At 40.0% G+C, this 20,285-nt stretch overlaps 1 protein-coding gene across 3 annotated transcripts in view; it reads left to right on the top strand.

Moving 5' to 3' along the window:
* Window positions 1-20,285, top strand: part of Ubr5 (ubiquitin protein ligase E3 component n-recognin 5) — a 115,504-nt gene that overhangs the window by 68,667 nt on the left and 26,552 nt on the right. For all 3 annotated transcript variants that reach the window (XM_021183495.1, XM_021183493.1, XM_021183494.2), the window contains exons 22-40: window positions 453-579; window positions 4,241-4,392; window positions 4,805-4,900; window positions 5,239-5,362; window positions 5,982-6,079; window positions 7,435-7,583; window positions 8,044-8,135; window positions 9,302-9,448; window positions 9,589-9,707; window positions 9,784-9,910; window positions 10,004-10,133; window positions 11,233-11,393; window positions 11,493-11,732; window positions 13,249-13,372; window positions 13,936-14,047; window positions 15,524-15,655; window positions 15,950-16,207; window positions 16,739-17,007; window positions 17,165-17,376. In XM_021183495.1, coding sequence (XP_021039154.1) covers window positions 453-579; window positions 4,241-4,392; window positions 4,805-4,900; window positions 5,239-5,362; window positions 5,982-6,079; window positions 7,435-7,583; window positions 8,044-8,135; window positions 9,302-9,448; window positions 9,589-9,707; window positions 9,784-9,910; window positions 10,004-10,133; window positions 11,233-11,393; window positions 11,493-11,732; window positions 13,249-13,372; window positions 13,936-14,047; window positions 15,524-15,655; window positions 15,950-16,207; window positions 16,739-17,007; window positions 17,165-17,376 — 2,869 coding nt within the window. The remainder of the gene's footprint in view (window positions 1-452; window positions 580-4,240; window positions 4,393-4,804; window positions 4,901-5,238; window positions 5,363-5,981; window positions 6,080-7,434; window positions 7,584-8,043; window positions 8,136-9,301; window positions 9,449-9,588; window positions 9,708-9,783; window positions 9,911-10,003; window positions 10,134-11,232; window positions 11,394-11,492; window positions 11,733-13,248; window positions 13,373-13,935; window positions 14,048-15,523; window positions 15,656-15,949; window positions 16,208-16,738; window positions 17,008-17,164; window positions 17,377-20,285) is intronic.

Below are 20,285 nucleotides of genomic sequence, written 5' to 3'. Positions count from 1 at the left end.
CATCACAGCTACGAACTTTGTCTCTGTAACTCCTTCCCTGGGTGTTTTGTTCCCAATTCTAAGAAGGGGCACAGTGTCCACATTTTGGTCTTCATGGGTTTCATTTTTAATGTCACAAAATCAGTAGGGTTTGTTTATAGGTAGCGTATAAACTGAGACTGATACACTAGTGATTGAGTCTTTATTTTTACTTAATAGTAAAAGTTACTTAATAACAAAAATTAAGTCCACTAAAGTTTATATGTTGTTGAAATAAGGCAGAGTAAAGAAACTGAGTAAAGGACCTGGTTTAATCTCTCACATCCTTGATGGTGTTAAGAGCATGGTTACTTTGTTACTTGAAGCGCTAGCTAGCACACAGGACTTCGTATTTCCTGGCCAGCTTGCATGCCGTGGTGTGGGCTGTCAGTTGTTTCCAAAGGTTAATTCTAAATGTCTTTCTTATGTTTCAGAAGCTGAGCGCTCAGAAAGAAATACATTTGCAGAAAGGCTTTCTGCTGTGGAGGCCATTGCAAATGCAATATCAGTTGTTTCAAGTAACGGCCCAGGTAATCGGGCTGGATCATCAAGTACTCGAAGGTAATATGATTTTTACAAGGAAACTTTAATTGGAGGAAAAAAGTCCAAGTACAGAAAGCAGTGTGTCTCTTACTGTCATGTGCATGAATTGGTGGGTTCTCTTTTGTTTTGTTTTTGGCTCCTTCCAATTACACTGGGACAATGCCTGACTAATTAGAGTTCAGCTCTGAACACTAGGATCGCTCACACTTGATAAGCAGGATCATTTGAAAACACAGCTCAGACTTCATCTTTTCTGAACTTACTATTCTTCTTAGGTAGTTGTTTTCTTTAGGTCCATTCCTCAGATGTCTTAATGGCCGGGGAAGAAATGAAAGGCTGGTGTGTATTTTGAATGCTTGATTTTAAAATTTTCTAGGTTTTCTGAGCTGTTGGATGGATAGTCCTTCATATAAGCTATTTAATAACTTATTTAAAATTGTTAGGTATTTGACTACGTGATAAGTAAAGAGTTCAGTAGTTTTCTGTAGGAAAGACAAATTTGAGCTATTGAAGTCAGAGTTGCTGGTTACTGACCTGTGGCTGGTGAAGCACTGATGCCTGCGTGGTCCTGTGACAGGTGGTGAGCTGCTTCACATCCAGTTCTATTTGCCTCTTTTCTGCAGAACCTCATCTTTCCCTTTCAAAGTGCTGTTGGTTTTTTTTTTTTCTTCTTAAATTGGCATTAGGAAGGCTACCAGGTTGATAGGTTCCTGAGCTCAAAAAGATCCAAAAGGAACATTTAAAAAAATCCTGTGGATGATCAAATTATAATTTTAAATAGCACAGAAACTTTATGTATACTACACAGAATGGAAATTATTATCAGCTTATTTATTTAGAAACACATTAAGCAAAGTGTTGACTTCAAAATGGAAAACAACTTAAATTCTTCATGAAGAAATTAGTCTGAATTGTTTCAGGTATTTCATTTCCTCAGGGAAATTGCAGGTGCCAATCACTTTGGACTCTGGTATGGTTGGTTCAATGCCAATACTGCCATCTTTTTTCATATAAGGATTATTTTGAAGGCAAAGACTAAAAGGAGCTTCAAGCGTGGGCGAAGAGTTGCTCACGGAGATAAGTTTGCAGAGTAATAAGCTCCTTTGAGGGATTTGCCGAAGATTCCACTGCAGTGCTCTTACCCAGTGCAAACTCAGGGCTGCCGGCTGAACCGATGGCAGCACAGGAGGCTATTCATCTCGCCGGGCAGTAGGAAGTCCACAGACTGCTTCACTGAAGTGAGACCCTCCACTAGCCTACAATGGATTTTCTAGGCGATGCCCCCTGATGAGTATGCAGGCTGGGATTCCTGAGCTGTGAGCTCAGAGCTGATGCAGTTTCACTGTTGAATGGAATACTGTAATGACTTCTGATGATGCTATGATGTGACTCAATAGTTCCTGAGTTCAAAGGGCAGATTTAGTGGAAAGCTTGGTTGATGCATCTGATTGCAGGTGTGTATACTCTAGCGATTGTTAATCTGGAAGACACATGACCTTCACTTTTTTGTCACAGTGGTATATTTGAACATGACTGGATTCTAAGGCTTCTGTAGCATGGACATAACGTGCTTACAAAGAGGAAATTACACCATCCTTGAATTCTTCCATATTGTCAGAACACATGATGACTCCGGGCAAGCCTCTGTGAAGAAATGTCAAAACTCTGAATCTTAGCAGCCACGGTGGCCTCGCTGTCCTCAGTGCTGTCCTCAGTGCTGTCCTCAGTGGCTGAGGATCCAGGTGAATCCATGAATTGTGTACAGCATCTTGAAGATGAATTTTCTTTTTCTTTTTGTTTTTTTATTTTTTTAAGAATCTGTGTGAGGAGCTGGGCAATATACTTAAAAATGTTCCCAAGACCTAATGAAGAAAAAGGTTAAGGACAATTTAAAAACATGACAAAGAATGACCCCTCATTAATATTGAATTGACTACATCACAACAACAAAGCTGGGAGTTTGCAAGTTCAAGATGAGACTGTGCTCTCAGTTTCCTTTCTTCCTTTTTAATGTACTCTAAGCTAGCTGTTGGAGAATACCCCACACGTGTTTTCTTTGGCCTATGTAGTGTTAATTTTTTAAAGATCTGAATGCCTTTAGATGACCATGTATATATACCTCTAGCTTGCCACTGCCTGTGTTACCTCATGCCTGACTTGCCTTTACAGTCACTTCCTGTATATTTCCTACCCAGTAGGCACCTCACTGTGTACTTGGAATGAGCATGCTCCTTGAAGCCCCAGGCACACGTCTATTCTCAGGTTCTTACTGCCTTTTCCCCATCTTCACAGTGTACAGTCACTGGGGGATTCTGTCAGGGGGAAGAAAGAAAGCGGCTTTTTTTCTCTGGAGTGATGACTTTAAACAGAGAAGTGACGTTGACTGAAATAGTCATGCCACTCTGCTCTCTTCTGTCTTACAAAAACTTTTAATCACTAATTTAATTTCTAAATTGGTGAGGGGGAATTGTTTATTATTTATATTTATAGGAGTGAATATTATAATAAGTAATATATTTGAGACATTAAAATTTACTTTGTGGGATCTTTCAGTGTTTATTCAAAAAAGTATAGCACAAATAAGCTTCTAAAAACTGCATTTCTGGAAATAGCATCTTATAAAAGAATTGGACGTGCCCTTTCTATCTTACAAAAGCAATACTAGGTTGATGTGGAAAAACATTTACTCAGAGATTAAATAGTTCTTACAGTTGGAGACTCAAACATTAACAATCACTTAGGGTCATTTATGTTCTCATCTCAAAGTGTCAGATCTCACACTAGAAGTCATGTCTTTGGGATTATGGCTGCATGGTAAACAGAAGTCCCTATGTGTTATCTTGCCCTGACAATTGAGTTTTTATTTAGAAGTTTTAAAAAGTGTGGCTCAATGAAGGGATTTGGCTCTTTTAATTTCTATTATTCCTAAGCGTGTCTGCGTGGCTGTTGGAAGCTTTTATTCAGGTACAGTACAGGCTTTTGTGTAGGAAGGCACCAGGTCCCACAATGAGGTTGTAATCGTTTTAGTGGTGTAAACCAGCTATGCAGTGTTCTTTTTACATAACAGAAGGAAAAATAACCAAATCAAGCCCCAGGTAGTAACACTTTTAGTTTAATTTCTTGAAGATGTGAATTATGCTATTGAGGCTTTTGGTTTTGTTTTGTTGTTTTTGGTTTTGGGGGACTTCTGGGTATTAAAACACTTAAACTGTTCTTGGTTTTAAAATTGCTCATGTGGATATTAGTTTAATTGCTTTTGAGTTACAGAAAAGGGATTTAGACTAATACCATTTTGTACTAATCAGTAGTTTTATTGATATTCGTTACTAAACTTAATTTTTAGGAAATAGGACTGAAACACTTCTAATGTCTAGCTGTTCCTTTATCCTAAATGCACAAAAGACTATTTCTAATTCTTCTTCACTGAGACTTTTGTTTCCTTTGCTTAAGTCTTTAGGGAGCTACTGTAATGCACTGGATGCTAGACTCCCTAGCTTCATCTCTGTCCTCTACTGACTCATTCTGTGAGCTATAGACTTGGCATTTGCCTTTCATTCCCTTGCCTGGAGTGTTTGCTTGTAGACCAGTCTTTGACCTTCTCAGATGAGAACTTCTATATACATGCCTCCTGTTAGGTGAGCCACGGTAATGAGTTTCAATTTTGTCCATGTCCTTCTAGTTTGAGATTACGGGAAATGATGAGACGATCATTGAGAGCAGCTGGTTTGGGTAGACATGAGGCTGGAGCTTCATCCAGTGACCACCAGGATCCAGTTTCACCCCCCATAGCTCCCCCTAGCTGGGTTCCTGACCCTCCTTCAATGGATCCTGGTAAGAGCTCTTCTTGTTTTATTCAGTGTTTAATAAAAAGGCAAGGTTGTGAAAGGAAAAAAGCTGAACATTTTGTAAAATGCTTAAAAACTTGTGAATGTAGTATGGTAAACACTACAACTGGATTAGTTGAAAAATTGGCTTTCAGAGTTTGTTTTTTTAGAACTTACTCTTGACATAATTTATTTCTGTACTTTTAAAAGGCTAGACTGCCTCTTGATTGGTAATACATCAAAATAAATGAGTGATTCACCCAGTGGATTCCTCCTATAGCCTTGAAAAGAAATTCCCACTTAACCTTTTGTTGGATTTGACCATTGGTTTATGGAGAAAATCCGTAAGGCCTGTTAAGAAAATGGTTAGGGGTATGCGCCCATAATGATATGCATCCTGCTGTTCTGTTTACCGAAAGATGGTGATATTGATTTTATCCTGGCCCCCGCTGTGGGATCTCTTACCACGGCAGCGACTGGCAGTGGCCAAGGACCCAGCACCTCCGCCATTCCAGGTAAGACTGGACTATATGTCTGCTTGGGCTTCTTGAATTAAAAATAACACACCTGATATAGGACTCTAAGTAAATTTTCGTTCTTTTGTCTCAGATTTTTTGGTTGCTAAAAACCTGTACATCCTCTTCTATATTTTATATGCATTACAGTGGAATGTTTGCATATTTACATTAAGAAATCACTTGAAATTTACAAAATACGTTAATATGCTTCAAAATTTTCTAATAAGTTAATTTTATCTTCATGGATATTGTTCTTTCAACTTAATACATATCTGATAGGTTTGCAGAACTCTCTCTTGCTTAACTTGGTATTAAATGATTCTGCTTTATTACAGGTCCTTCCACAGAGCCATCTGTAGTAGAATCCAAGGATCGAAAGGCAAACGCACATTTCATATTAAAATTACTATGCGACAGTGCTGTTCTGCAGCCTTATCTACGAGAGCTTCTTTCTGCCAAGTAAGAGGCATAACTTACTGTTTAAATTGATCCTGTGACGCATTAAAAAACATTAGAATCTATCAATATTATTCCTCTGCTACTAAAACACTGTTTATATGAATTTAAAGCATCAGGATTATATTTCCTCTGTTAGTAAATTTTCTTCAGTGAAAGGTCAGCATTAGAGAACACACCCTGAATGAATAGAGACCAACTTTCATATTAGTTGACTCGGTGTGCATGTTTTTCTGTGGAAGAAAAACACAGAATGATGTTGGCCTGGCCATCATCCAAGCACTTAGGAGACTGAGGCAGAAGGGACCTCCTCAGTAGGCTACGATTAAGCTTGTTTCCCTAGAGGATCACACAGTAGGCTTTCTGTGATGCAGACAGACCTAAGTAGAATGATTATCATGAATGATTATCATCTTTTTCAGTAAAATAGGAAGGTAACATCTATGGGTTTGTTTGTTTTGAGACTATGTCCTACTGTGTAGCCTTGGCTGGCTTGGAATTCTGTAGACCAGGTTGGCTAGTCACAGAGATCTGCCTGCCTCTGCCTCTCTGCCTCTCTGCCTCTCTGCCTCCACACCTCATCTAGAAGATAAGATCCTCACGTATAATCTCTTCTCATTAGGGATGCAAGAGGAATGACCCCGTTTATGTCAGCTGTAAGTGGCCGGGCTTATCCTGCTGCAATCACCATTCTAGAAACAGCCCAGAAGATTGCCAAAGGTATGAATGTAGAGCAAGGCCTAAGGAAGTTTCTCATTTTAAAATTTGAATGGATTTTGTTTATACCTACCACTGGAATTATTCAAACTAGATCTGTGTATATAAATGATATCATTAAGACTCTGTCAAGGTAGTTTTATATGTCTAAAATTTTGTTAATGCTTTTCACATATATTTCTAACGTTTTATCAAAAAAGTAATTGGTATAGAGTTTGGACTTTAAAAAAAATGAAAATACCGTGTTTATACGTCATAGTGTAGAATCTTCATACAAGTAATACACTGTTGCCCGATGGCTATGGTAAAGGTATGTAACAATAGCAGACTGTCAGAGCAGGAGTTGAAGCAATATTATTTCTGGCATCCAATTCTTTTTTTTTTTTTTTTCCCCAAGACAGGGGTTCTCTGTGTAGCCCTGGCTGTCCTGGAACTCACTTTGTAGATCAGGCTGGCCTCGAACTCAGAAATCCGCCTGCCTCTGCCTCCTGAGTGTTGGGATTAAAGGAGTGCACCACCACGCCTGGCTTGGCATTGAATTCTTAAAAGATAAATTATCCTTTTCCAAACACTGGTGTTAATATATTGTGATCTGGTCTATAACTTACTAAGTGAAACAGGCTTGATTGAGTCTTAGTATTTTTCAGACTGCTTCACTGTATAGTACAGACTAAACTCTAATTTAGAGTCTAATTTGCCACTTCTTCCAGTGTGCTGGGATTATAGGTGTGCACTTTCAGATCCGGCTATAGCTTGGGTCTTCACTGTTGGACCCAGGGCTAAAAACTGCAGGAGCTAGTTGTCGTCACACACAGTTATAGTGTTGTTCTGCTTTGCCTGTTTTGTTCCAGCATTGGTTGGATTTTCTTAACACATTGGCTTTCAAAATTTTTTTTCTTTAATTATTTCTTTATTTTATGTGAGTGCATCATTGCTATCTTCATACACACCAGAAGAGGGCATTATAGATGGCTGTGAGCCACCATGGGAATTGAACTCAAGGACCTCTGGGAGAGCAGTCAGTGCTCTTAACCACTGAGCCATCCCTCCAGCACAGCTTTTGAAATTTAAGAAAAGCAAATGATTTTCTTTCAAGTGTATAGGTATTGCATTTCTGTATTTCTGTGCTGGATGTGTGGGCCTGATGCCTGTGAAGAAAGGAAGTATGCATTAGATCTCTGGAAATGTGAGTGTTAGGTATTGTGGATGAGCCGTCTCCAGCCAGACTTAACTAACAAAAAAATTCTAATTAGTATATAGTGATTTCTAGTTTATGCTAAGTATATGTTCTTCAGTTGTGGTTGTGATTAAATCTTTTCTTGATAGATGAATGAATTTCTGTGTTTTTAATATTTTAGCTGAAGTTTCTGCAAGTGAAAAGGAGGAAGATGTGTTCATGGGAATGGTTTGCCCGTCAGGTACCAACCCTGACGACTCCCCTTTGTATGTCTTATGTTGCAACGACACCTGCAGCTTTACCTGGACTGGAGCAGAGCACATTAACCAGGTAAATGACCCAAACGCTCCCTGGATCTGGACTGGTTTCAGGATTCCCTTTCCCCGCCTTGGACATGAGGTGAAAGTGTGTAAACATGTCTGCTGGTTTTTGTTTGTTTGTTTGTTTGTTTGTTTTTTACTTTTAACCTTTAAAATTATCCAAAGAATTAATTTTGATTTGAGCCCTACATAAGGATGGCAAAACAAAACAAAAAACAAATGGCCATTCATTCCTCGATTCACCATAGCAACTATGAGAATGTGGTCTGCATAGATGGCAGGCTCTGACCCAGGCTGTGTAACCAGTCTGTCTCTGAGTGAGGTGAGGTTACTTTGGATGCACTCAGTCTATTTGGTTTTCATCCTTTTACATTGTCAACTGTGTGTACACCACACCCACTTCCCAGCACCTTGGTATCGATGAGTTATACACGTGATTACTCTCTCAAAAGTGACCTTTTCAATTCCAGGACATTTTTGAATGTCGGACTTGTGGTTTACTGGAGTCGCTTTGTTGTTGTACAGAATGTGCAAGGGTTTGTCATAAAGGACACGATTGCAAGTAAGTCCCAGCGCTGTTCTGAATTCCATAAACTCTCAGGTTTTCATTGCAGTACAAAGTACTTATGCTTTGATTTCAGCATAATTCAGAAAGTGAAGCTTTCTACAGTTGAGTTCCTACATACAGGACTATGGCTGGTGTAGAGTATTGTTAAGCACTTGTATTCCGTTACTTGTAGTGAGTGACTAGAATCGGGTTAATCTTGCTAGAGTGGTCAGATTGCTGTTTTAAAGCATGTTTACAGAGTAGTGTCATGTGTATTCTACAGCCCAAGTTTTAGGTGCCTCCACCCCTCTCCCCCGGGCCTCTTAATGCGTTACGGTGAAAAACTGGACTCTGCCTTACTCATTTGTTAGATTCAGTAATCTCATGTAATACGGTCATCTAGCTGGCAGGAAAACTCAAGCTTAACATTTGTAGAGTCTCAGTGTTACCAACAGGAACACTGGGTTATACATGTACATGTGTAGCTGCTGTAGATTATAGGAAAATGGGCCATCAGAATCCTCCATTTGGGATTTTTGAGGAGGATTGGCAGGTAAGGGCACCTGCTGCAGAGCCTGATGAGCCTGAGTTTGATCCTTGGGTTTACATGATGTGAAGCGAGACCAGACTTGCAGATTGTCTCCTGACTTACACACATACTCTGGCACAAGTGCACCTCTGTCCTTCACTCGCCCTGCTTCACAGGAAGGGTAAGACGATCTTCTCAGTTTCCTCCTGGATGCTGAGTTTCACTTTGTGTTTATTAGCTGAAGTCAATACTCACTGCCAGGACAGGTGAGCCAGGCATTTTATTTTCTGACAGCATTTACAGGCCTGTCAGATAAGACACATACAGGAAACACGTGCTTACCATGGTTAGAGTTGGCTCAATGCCCATTTGAGGACCATGTAGAGTATGTTGGAGACTGGGAAGGACAACAGAAGTGACTGTCCCAGGACATTACAGAGTTAGGTTTCATAGGAATTTTTCTATTGCTTTCTGAACTTTGCACCATTAAATAATATTTTTTTGTATGTAGCTGATAGCAGTTACCCTTTCATTTAAATATCAATAAGAGTTCCTTTTAGTTTTATCAAGTTATAAGTCTTCATTGCAATGTAGATCTGTAATTTAAAGTTTTTTTGAACTTTTCTGTGATTTTTTTTTTTTTTTCTAACAGACTCAAGCGGACTTCACCAACAGCTTATTGTGATTGTTGGGAGAAATGTAAGTGTAAAACATTGATCGCTGGACAGAAGTCTGCTCGTCTTGATCTACTTTATCGCCTGCTCACTGCTACAAATCTGGTCACCCTACCAAACAGTAGGCAAGTAGAATGGTTAGGATAGAAAGAGGTCAGCACATGCTGGTGCCACCCTGCTTCCCTCCCTCCCCCCTCCCTCTCTCTCTTCCCCCTCCGCCGCCCTCTTCCTCCCTCCTTCCCTCACAACATGCCCTGTGTTCTAGGGGAGAGCACCTTTTGCTGTTCTTAGTGCAGACGGTGGCCAGGCAGACAGTGGAGCACTGTCAGTATAGGCCTCCACGAATCAGGGAGGATCGCAACAGGAAAACAGCCAGTCCTGACGGTGAGTGAAGTATGCAGTTCTGCTGATGTACAAAGCATTGAATTCTATTTTTGTCTGACACATTCTTCCTTTTTAGATTCAGATATGCCTGACCATGACTTAGAGCCCCCAAGGTTTGCCCAGCTTGCCCTAGAGCGCGTCCTTCAGGACTGGAATGCTTTGAGATCTATGATTATGTTTGGGTCACAGGAGAACAAAGACCCGTATGTATTTGTTAAAACATTTAAAAATTTTTTCTCAGTTCCTGGGCTAATGTTGTCTTTTAGAATTTATTCTGTCTCTCTTTGCCTCTCCAGTCTGAGTGCCAGCAGCAGGATAGGCCATCTTTTGCCAGAAGAGCAGGTCTACCTCAACCAGCAGAGCGGCACGATTCGGCTCGACTGTTTCACTCATTGCCTTATTGTCAAGTGTACAGCAGATATTTTGGTGAGTTCACTAAATACGTGAATTTGTTCTTAGCATCCCATGGTTTTAAAGGTCAAACTTAAAAGACTGATAACGTCTGCGGATTAAGTTAAAGGGAGTATATTAACATGGATGCTTTTCTGTGGAAGAATTTTAAATAAAAACCTTAAATTGATAAAAAATGTGTAAACCCTTTTTAAATTTGTTTTTCTCTAATTTTAACTAAAATTTAGATAATAGGACCCAGTGGTGGATGGATGTTCCTTAGGCACTGACAGGACATTGAGTTTAGTCCTTTCGGCAGGCTAGTTTGTTACTGTCAGGTGCCACTCTTACCTCTTCCCTCCAAACCTGTTCTAAGTAGTTTATAATAACTGCATAAAGTTAGGATACAATAAAATGTTTTGTGAATCTAACCATAGTAGATCTTAAATTATAGTCTAGTCAATTACTCAATGAAATGGAACATGTTTTGCTATAAAGATTGTTATAAAAACCATTAAAAAATAACATGAAATTGGGTTTTCTTTGTAGTTGGTATCTGTTTTTTGTATTATGCACAGGGAAGTATTAGAAAGTAGTAAATCAGATATGCGATAAGTGTACTTCATGAGTGAACTTGTGATTTTACATGTTTGATATTTCCTTCTAAACATGCATGATAAGTATATACAGGCCTATGGGACAAAAGCCAAGTTAGTATACATTTGGGATCCATTTGCTATCAGACACACAGTATCAGTACAGGTAGGTGTATACCTGTAAATGGTTTGGTTCAGTTTGTTTCAAAATTTTGTTACAGGGGCTGTCAAGGCGGCTTAGCTAGTAACAGGTGCCACCAGAGCCTAACAGCCTCAGCTCAGTCACTGGACCCACGCGGTAGAAGGAGAGGACTGCCGCCTGCACGGTGTTCACTCACCTCCACATGCACACATGTACATACGTCATATATGTGTGTATACACATTCACACATATATACATAAATCACAATATTCATATATACACACAAAAAACATTTTTAACATTTTATTGGGAACTATTAATATTTTAAAAATATTAGACTACATTAACCATCATATGAACTATCTCAGCATTAATAGAATGATTGCAATTTTAAAGCTTTTAGATACTCTGCTAGGCACCTTAGTAAAAGAACTCCAAAACAAGTACACACCCGGACGCCGGGAAGAAGCAATTGCTGTGACAATGAGGTTTCTACGATCTGTGGCAAGAGTGTTTGTCATTCTTAGTGTGGAAATGGCTTCGTCCAAAAAGAAAAAGTAAGGCATTTCAAACCTTTTGCACATATTTGTAGTGTGATAATGCTAGTATGTGTATGAGAAGAATCATTAGAGGTTTTTATTTTTTTCCTGCTGTAGCAACTTTATCCCACAGCCAATTGGAAAATGCAAACGTGTGTTTCAAGCACTGCTTCCTTATGCTGTAGAAGAGCTGTGTAACGTGGCAGAGTCTCTGATCGTTCCCGTCAGGATGGGGACTGCCCGGCCGACAGCACCATTTACCCTGGCCAGTACTAGCATAGATGCCATGCAGGGCAGTGAAGAACTATTTTCAGTAGAACCATTACCACCACGGCCATCATCAGATCAGGCAAGCAGGTATGTTAATGTTTTGTATGGAAATGGTTTATCTGGCTTATTAAAGCTGTGCTTTTGAGTAGCAGTTGAAATGATTTTCACAATTCTAATTTTGTCACCTAATGTAAATATAATATTTTAGTACTTACCTGCCCACCATGGATTAAAACTAAATACTAACAACAGAAAGCTTACAAACTTTCTGAATTGGAACACCTCACTACTAAATGAAAAAGTAGCCACGTAGCCAGATGTGTTGCAAGTCGTTTGCTCCAGGAAGTGGCTAGTGCTTTCAGCCCCTGCCCGGCTTCCCTTGAGTCCTCCGACAGAAGGCACACACACAGTTAATTCCTTCACTACTTGCCTTCTTGGCACGATTGCTGGGTGCTGATTCTCCTGCCTGAAAAAGCCTGCCCTTACCAAGTTATTATTGTCCTGTCTCTACCTGCCCTAACCTAGCCCCTGTCAAATAGCCCTGACCACTTGCCTGTAGTAGTGGCCACAGGCCCCAGCTCCCCTGAGACCTCACATGGTTGCTGCGTTCTTCTTCCAAAGCATGGCAGAAAAACCCCTCTCCTTCCTTGAATCTGCTTTTCCTCTTGGGACCCAGAAATCCTGCCCAAACTTTCTGCCCAGAAATTGGCCCTTGGCTTTCTTTACTGACAAAACAAGAATCAATTGCAGAATAGGACCTTCCCATCAGAACTTCCCCCTTCACCCGTGGTGCATGCCTTTAATCCAAGCCTGGGGCACAGAGGCAGGTAGATCTCAGTTTTCACAGCCAGCCATGTCTACAGAGTGAGTCAGGACAGCCAAGGAGAGCTACACAGAGAAACCCTGTCTGGAAAAAAGAAAAAGAAGAAATTCTTTTTTTTAAAAAAATTCTAAAGATTTTTCTCTCAGCTTCCTCTTTGCCTTTGTAACGATGCATCTGTTTTAGCAGATCCGGGAAGCCCTGGTTGTGAGGTAAGTACCTGTATGCTTATGCAAAGGCACTGTACCCTAGTTGTGTCTAATAATTTCTTTGATTCTCATTTCGCAGGAAACCTGTTAAGGAGAAAGACACTAAAAGCTTTATATTTTAATGTCTTTTAGCTCATTCTTGAATCTTTAAATGAAGTGACCAGAGGGCTGTTAAACATCATGCTTCTAGTTTTTGGTTTCTTTAAAACTCAATTTAATGATTGTTTGCTTCCTTTTGTGTGGATGCACCTGCCTTTGGTTATGTCTAAGTCAAATTTGAAGAGAAGTGAAACTTTGAGCACTCTGCTTTTGGTTGTTACTCTGTTCTAAAATATAATTTGTAAATGTGCTTTCCCTATGCCATGTCCACCCACTAACCAGTCAGTGGGAAACAAGCAAGTGCAGGATAGAAACTGTGTTTTAATGTGTGAATGTTGGTGTCAGTACTCTTGGCATCTGAGGATGCTGGAGGGAAGAAAGACTGTAAGGATTGAGCTGCAAAAAGGATCCCAGTGAGCAGTGTGTTGTGTGAGCCATCATGACAGCTGTGGTCTCTCCCCCTGACTCCTTACAGCTCCAGTCAGTCTCAGTCATCTTACATCATTCGGAATCCACAGCAGAGGCGCATCAGCCAGTCACAGCCCGTCAGAGGCCGAGACGAGGAACAGGATGATATTGTGTCAGCAGATGTAGAAGAGGTATTTTTTAACTGTTTTAAGTGCAGGTGACATACTTTGGTGGGAAGAGCAGTCACTTAGAAGTCAGTCTTGATGGTGTTAGTTTGAAACTACCCTGTGTTCCAGCCATCTTGTCCACTTTAGTTATACTCATTTGTGGCTGTATATATTACAGTGATGTCAGCAATCTTCCATTTATTCAGTACCAGGAAATTGGACACATAAACTTGTTTTTTACCTAAAGACTAAGACTAAAGATAGTTTCACTGTTGACTTTTTTAATAGTTTAATGCAATGCATTTGAAAGTATAGAAAGTTCAGCCCTTCCCCATTTCCCAGAACAGTTTTATACTGCTAATTTTGAAACCTGTTTTTAGACACTAATTACAAACTATGTGATATGCTGATAGAAATTTTCATAATGAATTGTCATTAGTAAATGATTTTAAAACAGCATAATACAAATTTAGAATCCCTTATTTTAGAGAGCTTTAAAATTTTATTTTACTAATTCTATGGACAAAAATGGTAGAAACAGGTTTATTATGTGCTGTGATGATCTATAAATAAAATTGTGGGTTCAGGTTGAGGTGGTGGAAGGCGTGGCTGGAGAGGAGGATCATCATGATGAACAGGAAGAGCACGGGGAAGAGAATGCTGAGGCTGAGGGACATCACGATGAGCATGATGAAGACGGTATGTGGGAGAGGGGGGAGTCAGGTGCCTGGAGAGTAGCCTCGTTTGCTCTGCAGTAACGGAATCATTTTCTTCTGAAGTACTCTGTAGTATGTTTTACAGTTTAGGAAGTAAGTAAACATACATCAAATAATTGTATTTGTTAAAGGACCTTGTTTGTGTGAGTCAGGGTGTTGTGTACCCCAGGTCTCCCTCAGACTCACTGTGCAGGTGAGCATGGCCTTAAGCTTCTCACCCCTCTGCTTCCACTTCCCAAGTGCTGGGACTACAGGTGTGCATGATTATGCCAAGATCCAGTCAGAGCTACACACACACACACTCTCTCTCTCTCTCTCTCTCTCTCTCTCTCTCTCTCTCTCTCTCTCTCTCTACCAGTTGAACTACATCTCTAGCCCACCTTCTTTTCTTTCATTCTAATGGGGAGCTGGTTGATGGCTCAGTGGGTAAGGATATCATTGTCCAGCCTGTGACCCGAGTTCATTATTCATTTACTTAATGTGTGTATAAGTGTTTGTGAATGTAAGTATGCAACAACAATGTAGTATTTTGTCTCCCTTGCACTCTATGAGATCTGATTTCAGATCTTGTACTACTGCTGCCTGTGTGCTGAACTGTCTCACTAGCCCACACAGTCTGTTTTCTTTTTTCTTTTATTTTTTGGTTTTTGAGACAGGGTTTTTCTGTGTAGCCCTGTCTCTCCTGGAACTCACTGTGTAGACCAGGCTGGCCCTGAACTCAGAAATCCTCCTGTCTCTGCTGGGATTAAAGGCGTGCGCCACCACGCCCTGCCGGCATCTGTTTTCTTAAAAACTACTTCAGTGGTAAAATATTCAGCACTTTGGAAGCTGAGGCAGGGTTTCAAATCTAAGGCCAGTCTGGGCTACCTAGCAAGAGCCTGTCTGACTTTTTTTCCTCTAAAGGAAGTCAGTCATAATTCAGCAGTGGAAAGTTTGGAGTGTAGAGAACAGGAAAACAGTCTATAATCTCCCGAGATTTAATGGCTGTGTGCTTACAGTCAGTGTTTTGTGTTGGTGATCCCCATGCACTCCTCAAGATTATACATATAATCTTTATGGCTCTGCTTAAGTCAGGCAACTGAACTGTAATATTAGAATGTTATTTATCTTGACATGTTAGTGTTAGTTTAAAAAAAAAAAAGTTTTTAAGTTCTTTCTTGAAGAAAAAGAGATGAAAACAGGGTAGGTGGATGTGGGTGCTGCCCAGACACTGGGGCTCTGCAGGGCAGGAACTAAATTGTCCTGCAAGAGTCTACTGATTACAGTACTTGAATAATTTTTCCATGGTAAGCAGCCAGTACTTTTTTCTGCAGAGCACCTGGCTTTCTGATTTCTTTTCACTGTCTTAACCACTGGGCCTTCTTAGTTCCTACTAAGTGTAGGATAGACCAGCTTGTCACACCTACATTGATTATTTGGTGAAACGTTTGCCCTTTTTATTCATTCACTACTTTTCTAGGAAGTGACATGGAGCTAGATTTGTTAGCAGCAGCTGAAACGGAAAGTGACAGTGAAAGTAACCATAGTAACCAAGATAATGCTAGTGGGCGCAGAAGTGTTGTCACCGCAGCCACTGCTGGCTCAGAAGCAGGTATGTTGTTTCCTTATGGGTTAGCTGTTATAATTGTATGTCTGATGGGTAGCCAGAACCTTTATGTAATTTTATTTCTTTTTCTGTGACAGTTCTTATTAGCTTTTGTTTCAGTAATGGATTAATTTTAAAGTTTATTTAAAAGAGTTCTTTTCTAATTGAGATGTTTTTATGATGGCTTCACAGTATTATATATTACCTGTCACAGTTGAATATAATATTTTGAGAGGCACATTGTAAAGTTAATTATCAATGGATTTACAGTGTTTTTGGTTTTAAAAATTAAAACTTTAGGAGCGAGCAGTGTTCCTGCCTTTTTTTCTGAAGATGACTCTCAGTCAAATGACTCAAGTGACTCTGACAGCAGTAGCAGTCAGAGTGATGACATAGAGCAGGAGACCTTTATGCTTGATGAGCCACTAGAAAGGACAACGAATAGCTCCCATGCAAATGGTGCTGCCCAGGCTCCTCGCTCCATGCAGTGGGCTGTCCGAAATCCGCAGCATCAGCGAGCAGCGAGCACAGCTCCGTCCAGCACGTCTACGCCAGCAGGCAAGTCTGCAAACTCTGTCATTTTTAGGAGAGCTCCAACATGTTTATCTAGACAGCAACGTTGTATAAACATGCCTTTTGTTGAGTATCAAATAGAAGAAGTACAAAAACATTACTATATCAAGACTTCTTAATCTCTGCATTGTTGCTTTGGGCTGGGTAATTCTTATCTTTGAGGTCTTTTGTCAGGTGTGGCTTACACCCATTGCCTTTACCCGGTAGACATCAGTAGTATTCCCAACCCTGTGTTCTTCCCTTCTCTCCTTGTAACAACTAAAAGTGTCTGCACACATTGCCAGATGCTTCCTTTTGTAGTGGTTATGAAGTACAGAATTATTCCTGGATGATAATATATTAACTTCTTGTCCACCTTCACACTCTCTTCCCCCAAACTTATATAGGAGAGGTATACTTTTTTGCTCATGTACATATTATTAATTGACCATTTAGATTTGTATAAGCCTATATAATGTCACTAGCAGTTAGCAACTATATAAATACGCTCATGGTAATTGTCCTTTCTCCTTATAGCAAGTTCTGCAGGTTTGATTTATATTGATCCTTCAAATTTACGCCGGAGCGGCACCATCAGTACAAGTGCTGCAGCGGCAGCAGCTGCTTTGGAAGCTAGCAATGCCAGCAGCTACTTAACATCTGCAAGCAGTTTAGCCAGGGCTTACAGCATTGTCATCAGACAAATCTCGGACTTGATGGGCCTTATCCCTAAGTATAATCACCTAGTATACTCTCAGATTCCAGCAGCTGTGAAATTGACTTACCAAGATGCAGTCAACTTACAGGTATGATCCATTGAAAAGTTACTTATTGTTTTGCCTATCAATTAGGAGAATTTCAATATAAATGGATGTTGCAAATGCTTAAGTATTGACATACTAGTACTATATCAAAATTAGCTTTGTTTGGATAGTTTTGACTATTGTAGTTTGATCTTCATAGAACTATGTAGAAGAAAAGCTTATTCCTACGTGGAACTGGATGGTCAGTATTATGGATTCTACTGAAGCTCAATTACGTTATGGTTCTGCATTAGCATCTGCTGGTGATCCAGGACACCCAAATCATCCCCTTCATGCCTCTCAGAATTCAGCTCGAAGAGAGAGGATGACTGCACGGGAAGAGGCCAGTTTAAGAACGCTTGAAGGCAGACGGTATGAAATCCTCCATATGCATTCATGTATTGGAACAGAGCCCCTAAAGCCTAGGTTAGAGGTTTTTAATTGCTGTACATCTGACCTCATCTTAACGGCAAAGAAGAAGGCAACTGTCTCATCTTACTTGGTAGGCAGTTGAAGCAAACTAGTTTCGTTAGCCAAGTTACTTTGTAAAAATCCATCTGTGTCATCCTAGGAATCTGTACTGAAAACTGTTGTCAGCTTGTGGCCTTGTTTACATGTGTCCTGCTCCTCCTCTGCCTCCCTTCATACAGCAGGCACATGTTCTCGGGAAGATTTGGTTTTGACTAAGGCTGGACAGGAATGCAAGGGTCAAGTGTGCTATCACTTTCAGGTCGAAACCACACATGTGTGCACATGCACTGTCTTGTTTAATCATAAATGCATTTATATATTTGTATATGCTCTGTGTTCAGTCACACAGACCATCTCTCAGGACTAGGAATTGGCCCGGCATTGCAGTCAGAGGAATAGCCGTACGATCCAGTGAGAGTGAGGGTCTGTCTGCAGCAGAGTCTGGGGCTTTGGGTCTTACTGTTCCTGGCAGATAAAGAAGTGTGAGAAGACACAGGTCTGGAGGACAGCAAGAGAGGATAAGATGGGGAAAAAAAATTGAAATACTAATATTTGTTGAGACAGGGTAGGGTACGGCAAGATTATGTTTAATACTTGCTTCTAAACAACTTACCGGAAAATAAGAAAATCTAGGAATTGAATTAATATACTTCTGAACATTTAGGGACTGGAAACAAATTTAGTGGGCTGGGTGGTAGAGACACCTTCCTTAGGAGATTGGGAATAGCAGTTCTTTTGTTCTAGAAGTCCTGCTGCACAAAGGACAGAGGTTCTTGTCTTTCTTAGACTTAATCAGTTGCTGTAAAAGAACCCAGGACACCATGGCTGGAGAGATAGCTCAGTGCTTAATAACACTTCTCTTGCATAGGACCTGGGTTCAATTCCTAGCACACATGTGGCAGCTTACAACGATCTTTACCTTCAGTTCCAGGAGATCAAATACCCTCTTCTGGTCTCCACTGGCAGTGAACCCACATGGCACACTTTCTTATACGCAGGCAAAACCCTCATACATAAAATACTCTTAAAAAACCAAAACACAGAATCCTGATGTGGGATCTTGATTGGTGTCAGTATTGTGTCTCTCCCTCCATACCTCATTATAATCACGTATATTGACTCCTTTTTTAAGGTATGTGGTTAATTGACTAATTAGAATTGGAAATATATTCATCATCTCTTTAGGAAATCTTACACATCTCAATGGACATTCCTGTCCTATTTTCTACCTGTAGATTCTGAACACATGTCAATAGAATCATTGTCTTTTAGGACTGCCTTCTGTCATTTAACATGATGGTTTTTTGGATTCACTTATGTGTGGCATGTGTCAATTACGCTTTAAAAATACTCTTTTAACTCGCTGTATTATATGTTTTAAAAATATTAACCACTCATCAATTGAAACTTGAAATATTTCATTATTGTGCATGATGTTGCACATTTTCATAAAGGTTTTGTGTGGCCATAAACTTCTGGTGTCGTTACCTACTTGTCAGTTTGCTAGGTCTCATGATAATGGTATGTGTTATATAAAGTCTGAGATGCTGCTGCCAGACTGTTTTCCTTTTGGAAAATACTCTGAATAGTAGTATTGGGGAGAGCTTTAATTTCTCTATATTTTCTTCTTCCATTCCGCCTCCCTTTCTGGCCTAAAACTCATTTTGTAGCAGGTGACCTTCTGATCTTCTGTAGCCACCTTGGCTGTGCTAGGGCATAGGCAAAGATCTTACACAAGTGTGTATCAGTTCCTCTATCTTTGTACTGTAGGCATCCTAGTTGGTGTAATACAACATTGAACTGTCCTCCTACCTGAGGGGTGGGGGCACCTCAAATTACAGATCTGAGTTCTCTGTGGGTTTGATTTGCTATAGTAATGTTGGAACATTTTATCACCATTAGCTTCTTCATGCAACTGTAAATTTGCTTTCTTTTTTAAAGTTTTTATTTTGTTATATAAATTCTTTAATATATTTTGGATAACCATGTGCCTTTCCATGCCTGCCATAGTTTCCAAATAATGACATGGAGACTATATTTATTTATAAGGTTTTGGTCTTAAAGCTAGGCATTGATTCCCAGTACCTCAGTTATCCTGTTGATACTAATCTAAGTTCTAACTAACATGGCTTAGTTAGAAATAGAAAAAGCCATAGGCTTTTTATTTAAACCAATCAGAAGGTGACAGAGAACATTGTTAACAAAGCTAAGGCAGGCAATGCTTAACAATACCAAGATCCAGCCTCTCTCATTTGAATAATACAAAGATAATCTTTACACGGTATACAATAATATTATCCTAGCAGAATTTCTTATCAATTTTTTAAAAAGATTCTTATTATCCCTCATTTTTCTTAAGCTATCTTTTTTTTCTTTTTACTTTTTTAAAAACTGTGTATATGCATGAATGAATGTCACTTGTAGAAACAAAAAGAGAGAGCATTGGATCCTTTGGTGCTGGAGCTGATGGCAGTTGTATGCTGCCTTACTTGGGGTCTAGGACTGGAACTTGGCTCCTGTGGCAGAGCAGCTCATGCTCTTCACCTCTGACCTGCCTCTTCACCCGCCCTCATCGTTTACTTGTTGATGTCCTTTGAGAAGTACAAACATTTCTAATTTTGGTAAAAGTCCAGAACTCTTTTTTTTTTAATTAATTAATAGATATTTTCTTTATATACATTTTAAATGCTATCCCAAAAGTTCCCTATCCCCCCCCCCCCCCCCCGCCCTGCTCCCCTACCCACCCACTCCCAATTCATGGTGCTGGTGTTTCCCCTGTACTGGGGCATATAAAGTTTGCAAGACCAATG

The sequence above is a fragment of the Mus caroli genome, chromosome 15 (genome assembly GCF_900094665.2).
Source record: "Mus caroli chromosome 15, CAROLI_EIJ_v1.1, whole genome shotgun sequence".
In the NCBI taxonomy this organism is placed as follows: Eukaryota; Metazoa; Chordata; class Mammalia; order Rodentia; family Muridae; genus Mus; species Mus caroli.
The sequence above is the reverse complement of the archived record's forward strand: the minus strand, read 5'-3'. Positions and strand labels throughout refer to the sequence as shown.